The sequence below is a fragment of the Simochromis diagramma genome, unplaced genomic scaffold, assembly GCF_900408965.1.
Source record: "Simochromis diagramma unplaced genomic scaffold, fSimDia1.1 OVJJ01000610.1, whole genome shotgun sequence".
NCBI classification, from domain to species: Eukaryota; Metazoa; Chordata; class Actinopteri; order Cichliformes; family Cichlidae; genus Simochromis; species Simochromis diagramma.
In genome coordinates this window covers 622,564-628,057 of record NW_024387063.1, presented here as the reverse complement: position 1 = coordinate 628,057, position 5,494 = coordinate 622,564, and the positions used below count along the sequence as shown (strand labels likewise).

The following is a 5,494-nucleotide window of genomic DNA, read 5'->3' as shown; positions in this document are numbered from 1 at the left end:
TCCCACACATTTCTCCAGGAGACTGCTGTGCAGAAATCACACACTTCACACAAAGGTGCCGGCTGGGCTTAGTGAAGCAGTTTCTCACCTTGTCTGTGATGACAGAATAAATCAAGGTTCGTTTATTTCATTGGGCAGCTGTAATCCTAGTATAATATTTAAAATCAATCACAATCTGCAAGAATTAAAGTTCCCTGTTTGACTCCATAAAGGAGAAAAAAGTGTTTGTTTTTAGACTATTATTACTGGTCCAGTGCTTCATACTTTTATCCAAATTAATTTGTAAACTAATCTCAAGGGTTTGACCTTAAAACACAAAACTTTCATGTTACTTTGATCACACACATCAGAGACAATTTCCCTTTTTAAATAAATGCTGAATTAGATAACTATGAACTATTTATGATAGTTATGGTCACTGTGATTTTTACTGAGGGTGTTATAACAGCTTTCCCCCGCCACGATATGCAGCCTCCTCTCGCCACTTCTGATGTTTTCAGCCTTCCCTCTCTTTCTCTGCTGAAGCATTAGACCTGCAGTCTACAGCTTGTCTGAGTAATGTTTTGCTTCTACTGCTCCTTCAGTCTCCACAGCTGAAATGATTTAACCACCAGAGGGCATAGCAACGCTTCTTTCTCATTTTCACTAAGCAGCAGGTTGGCAGAAATGAACTGATGTCACAGTAACAGTGAGTCAGCATTTGTATTTATCTTTTGTTGCTATGTATGTTATTATGTCGGCTATTTCGTCAACATTAACATTTATTCAGCAGAGGAGTTTCATGGTGCTCCATCTGCGAAGATGATTTCTTTTTTTTCTTTTTGTATATAGGAATGAAATCAAATCCGTATTTAACGGTAAACGTTTCTAGTAAGCTTAGCTGATTTCACTTGGAGAGCTCTGCAGCTTCAGATGGTGCTCAGCTCTGTAAGCCTCTTATAGGAGACACGACCACAGCAGATGCAGGGAGAATGCCAATCAGGAGCTCCTGCTGAGCAGAGAAACCCGACGGCTGTGCCACTGCCTGCTCCAAATATCTGACATGGTTAACACAAATCTCCGAAGTACCATTTAGCGTTTTAGATTTGCAGTAGAGAAGCCCAGTCAGAAGAAACAGTGTTCAGGAAAATGGAGCAAACGGGAAGCCTCCAACAAATCTGAACCGCCATAAAACTTCGGATCTTCTTCTGTGCAAAGGCAGAGCCATGCTCCCTCAGGATATTGGGAAGCAGAAGCCTCGCCTTGTGTCGGACCCGGTGTGCGGAGGGGACTGTCCCCCGGTCCCACCTCTGCGCCTGAAGAACCGGGACTTTCCCCTGAGCATGAAGCGCCTTCGTTCCGGCTCCGCGCCCGAGCGCAAGGTGCACTGCGTCCTGGTTGGAGACGGAGGAGTGGGCAAAACCAGCCTCATCGTGAGCTACACCACCAATGGATACCCAACAGAATATGTCCCCACAGCGTTTGACAACTTTACCGGTAAATCTTGATCGTTAGTGTAGCTGATCCAGCGAGACACACACACACACACACACACACACACACACACACACACACACACACACACACACACACACACACACACACACACTTCTTGCATGCCTTAGTTAGTCGTTTATCCACATTTTCGGTCACAAGAAGCGTTTATTGCTGCAAAGCTTACTGAAGCTGTAAAGGATCATAGCTCAAAACACACTGTAAGCTGTCTTTTGATCTTCTTAGCGATGGTTGTGGTTGACGGAAAGCCGGTGAGGCTGCAGCTCTGTGACATGGCTGGACAGGTGAGCATCGGCTCTTCTTTTTAGTTTCTTATTTTAAAAAGCTAGCAATCGATATGATGAATTGGAGAGCTGGAGTTAAAATATGTATGCAGTGTAAATTAAGTTTACTCCTCTCTTCCTTATAATGCGTTGCCATGATAGAAATGGGGGCTGGTTGATGGATCGATTAATGTAAGTCATCAGTGATCGATGAGTAGTTGTCAGTCATTGGATCCAAAATTAGCAGTGATTGTTTGTGCTGGCTGCCCCCTGCAGAGTACACAAGGATTTAGGTCCAGAGGTAAAAGCAAGTCCTGGACTTAAATCCTTTATCACCCCTTCAGTTTGAGTTGCCCACCAATCCCAAGTATGTCCCTGTAAGCCCCCAGTTTATGTCGCCCCCTGCAGGAATAAGTGAGTTTGTATTTCAGTAGTTTTTTGGGGGTTGGTTTTGTGGTCCTTGTGCTCTATCGACTTTTTGAGGATTCTCTTATCTTCACCCTTTCTCTAATAGACTAATCAGTGATAGATTGGACAAAGATTTACACCCAGGTTGTTTTGTTCTTTATAAAATAAATAATAGGGTTGGGCTATCCAACTTATAACAAAACCCTTTTCCACGCAGAGTGTCCTTATCACTATAAATGATCTACAGATGAATGGCCCCATAAATGTAATCTTGTATGAGGAAGACCAATAGCAGTAACATCAGCATAACAGAAGCTGCTGAAAACACTCATTAAAGAATCAAATTAGGAATTAGCCATGCTCGCAGCAGTACTTGTGCTCAGTTCTGATCAGCGTAAGTAAATAAACTATATTATTTATTTCTATATATTATACTTTATCTGTGTTTCTTTTATGAGTGAAAACCAGCAATCACAATATTTCTGTAACAGGGTTAGGGCACTTACAATATTATAAAAGAATAATTATTCCATAAGGAATATCTCCTCAGTGGAGTCAGCAGGCTTGGATCTGAGAGCCACAAATGAGGCGAGACAGATACACCGCTGATGTTGATTTTTGTGGGAATAACTGACACAAACGCTGAATGAAGCCACCTGTCTGTCTGTAAAACAAATCTGCTCGATTATAATCTGGTTTGTCTTCATATTCACGCAGGGGAAGTTGGAGAGCCTCCGGCCCTTGTGCTACAAAAATGCTGATGTCTTCCTCCTCTGCTACAGCGTCGTCCGTCCCTGCTCTTTCCGTAACCTCACTACCAAATGGCTTCCTGAGATCCGTCAGCACTGTCCCAGCATGCCCGTGGTCCTGGTAGGCACCCAGCTGGACCTGAGAGAAGATGTTCAAGTACTGATCCACCTGGCACAGAACCAGCAGCAGCCAGTGTCCACAGAGGAGGGCCAGCGGCTTGCCCAGGAGCTTGGGGCAGTGAGTTTTGCAGAGTGCTCAGCGCTGACTCAGAAAAACCTGAAGGACACTTTTGATTCAGCTATCTTAGCTAGCATCCAGTACACAGAGAGCAACAACGTCCAGCAGCAGAAGAGGCTAACGCTCAGGAAGAAGACCCCTGATAAGATCAAGAGCCTTTCAGAGACCTGGTGGAGGAAAATCAACTGCCTGATGGGAGAGCAGAGCTGTGAATTCAAATGAACACAGTTTGATTACAAACCCGAGTGATGTTGTCTTTTACAGAGCTGACCAGGTGACAGATAATGCCAGTAGAGGAGACATTATCAACACAAAGAGCAACACAAGTTCCTGAAATAATTCAAATAGCAGTTAAAAACTCTCAAACTGACCGGAAAATTCTGCTAGAAAAATGTTAATAGATCCCCAACAATTGAATGAGTGCATGTTAGAGTACATAGAAAATGAGCTGCACAGCCAGTGTAAAGAGTCTTTGTCATTTATGAGGTATCTCGAGTATAAAGACAGATTTTAGTAAACTGCATTATGTAGTAGAAATGTAGTACCTGTAGTCTTGATGCATGTTCAATCATCCAGCTATGGAAAGATGTTTTTGTGCTGCGTTGATTTTTGACAATTTATTGAAGTGCAGCACTGCACTGGAATCCTGTTACTAAACCATCAACTACATAATTGCCATCAATAAAAGAAGGTGGTTGCAAGGAGAAATATTCAGCAGATCATTCAGTGTGCAAAAAGTTCCTAAAACACAACTAGGACTCGAAGATATTTAATAAAATAATGAAAGTAATGGTAATATGAAATGCACCTTGTAAACAATGAACGAATGATGCATGTAAGAATCATTTGTACTCTAAATCATTTTTCCTGACTTGTGAACTGAGAAATGAGCAGAATCTGAGGGAACATGTAGATTTGTGATTGTGGGTTCATATTTTAACCCTGATTTCATTAGCCTCACTTATCTAAAGGGTAAAAAAAATGAAGTATTTGGTTTGTTTGTCACTTTTACACCCAAACATTATATACTCTTTGTTAGTTGTAGATTATTTATTGTGTGTTTATATTTATTGATTTGAATGCCATTCCTGATCATGAAATATGCTCAGAAGCCTTGAATAAAAGTTTATTACACCTGTGCAAGATCGTTTCTTTTAACAACAGAACAAAAGAAAGGTCACTTATAAAGGACTAGAAATCGTAGGACAAAACTTGAATGATTTGTTTGTGCACTTTTATCTTTTAACAGAAAGCTCAATATCAAATTAGAGCATTAATTGTTGATTGAATTAAGTGTTGCTGATTGCGTACTTAGCACTTTGGTCCACCTAAACAACTCTACAAACTCTACAAAACCCGACTTGACAAGGTGAACCTACATGGATAAAAAGTATCTCTATCTTTAGAAGTTGGTTTTGAAAGCAGGCAGTCAGAGAGCAACTCCTAGTAAGCTGGTAAGCCAGCCTGTGGATTCATTGTGAACCTGGTGGAGTCTCCCCCACTGGCAGCCTCCTCTAATAGAAGCAGACAGGACCACCTGGACTGGATTAGACCAGCTTATTTAGCCTGTGTCTCCTCACATGAAGGCGCGCCTCTCTCACACCTCAAGAAGCAGGAAAAGCAGATTGGTACACTTTCATTGGTTTAGCAAAATCTCATGTGCAAACTGTAAGTAAGAAAAACATTTACAGCACTTTACACACACAGACTGCTCAGCACACACACAATATGCATTTTGTACTTTCATTTTCAGGAGTTTTAACCCACTTTTAACAAAACTCTAAAACTGACAGTCAGTCAAAGTTTACTATTGTAAATGTTAAATATATGCGTGCACACATATGTGTAAACATACAGCTATAGTTCATAAAAATAATTAATCCAGTGATCAGAAATGTAGGAATTACAGGAATAATAAAGAAAATTAAAGAAAAAATATACTTTATTAGAAAATTGTAGCATGTAACCAGAAGACTAAAAAGCTCAAATTAATACAATTCTATTAAAAATTTATTGTCAACGTTTTTAATCATTAGGTAAAATAAAAATAAATTTTTAGCATATGTTACCTAGATGTTTATTCGACTAGTTTATTGCCTTCTTTTTATTTCATTTACACCACTCGGCAGCATGCTGACCAGAAGTTTAACAGGTAGCCTGACCTGACCTGGCCTAAATTCCCCAGCACAGAGGCACAAACAGCTTGGGAGATTTTACAGGCAGGTGTTGTGATTCGCTCTCTGGAAATCTGGGTGCTAATGCTCATCCCCTCAGGATTTCTCTGAAGAACATATAGTCCTGATTCAGCAGACTGTATGAGACCTACCCATAATCTATTTGAA

At 40.8% G+C, this 5,494-nt stretch overlaps 1 protein-coding gene across 1 annotated transcript; it reads left to right on the top strand.

The window, feature by feature from the left end:
• The first annotated feature begins 250 nt into the window (after nt 1-250).
• On the top strand, nt 251-4,561 carry LOC120742088 (rho-related GTP-binding protein RhoU-like). Its single transcript, XM_040045243.1, has 3 exons — nt 251-1,476; nt 1,720-1,778; nt 2,883-4,561. Exons 1-3 carry the CDS (start codon nt 1,206-1,208, stop codon nt 3,372-3,374), a joined length of 822 nt encoding a protein of 273 aa, XP_039901177.1. The 5' UTR covers nt 251-1,205; the 3' UTR covers nt 3,375-4,561.
• The last annotated feature ends 933 nt before the right edge of the window (nt 4,562-5,494 follow it).

Excerpts from the sequence above, each read along its gene's own strand:
- LOC120742088 (XM_040045243.1), top strand. The coding sequence starts at position 1,206 with ATGCTCCCTCAGGATATTGGGAAGCAGAAGCCTCGCCTTGTGTCGGAC. Across the intron at positions 1,477-1,719 it reads AGCGTTTGACAACTTTACCG|CGATGGTTGTGGTTGACGGA; the intron begins GTAAATCTTGAT and ends TGATCTTCTTAG. Across the intron at positions 1,779-2,882 it reads TCTGTGACATGGCTGGACAG|GGGAAGTTGGAGAGCCTCCG; the intron begins GTGAGCATCGGC and ends ATATTCACGCAG.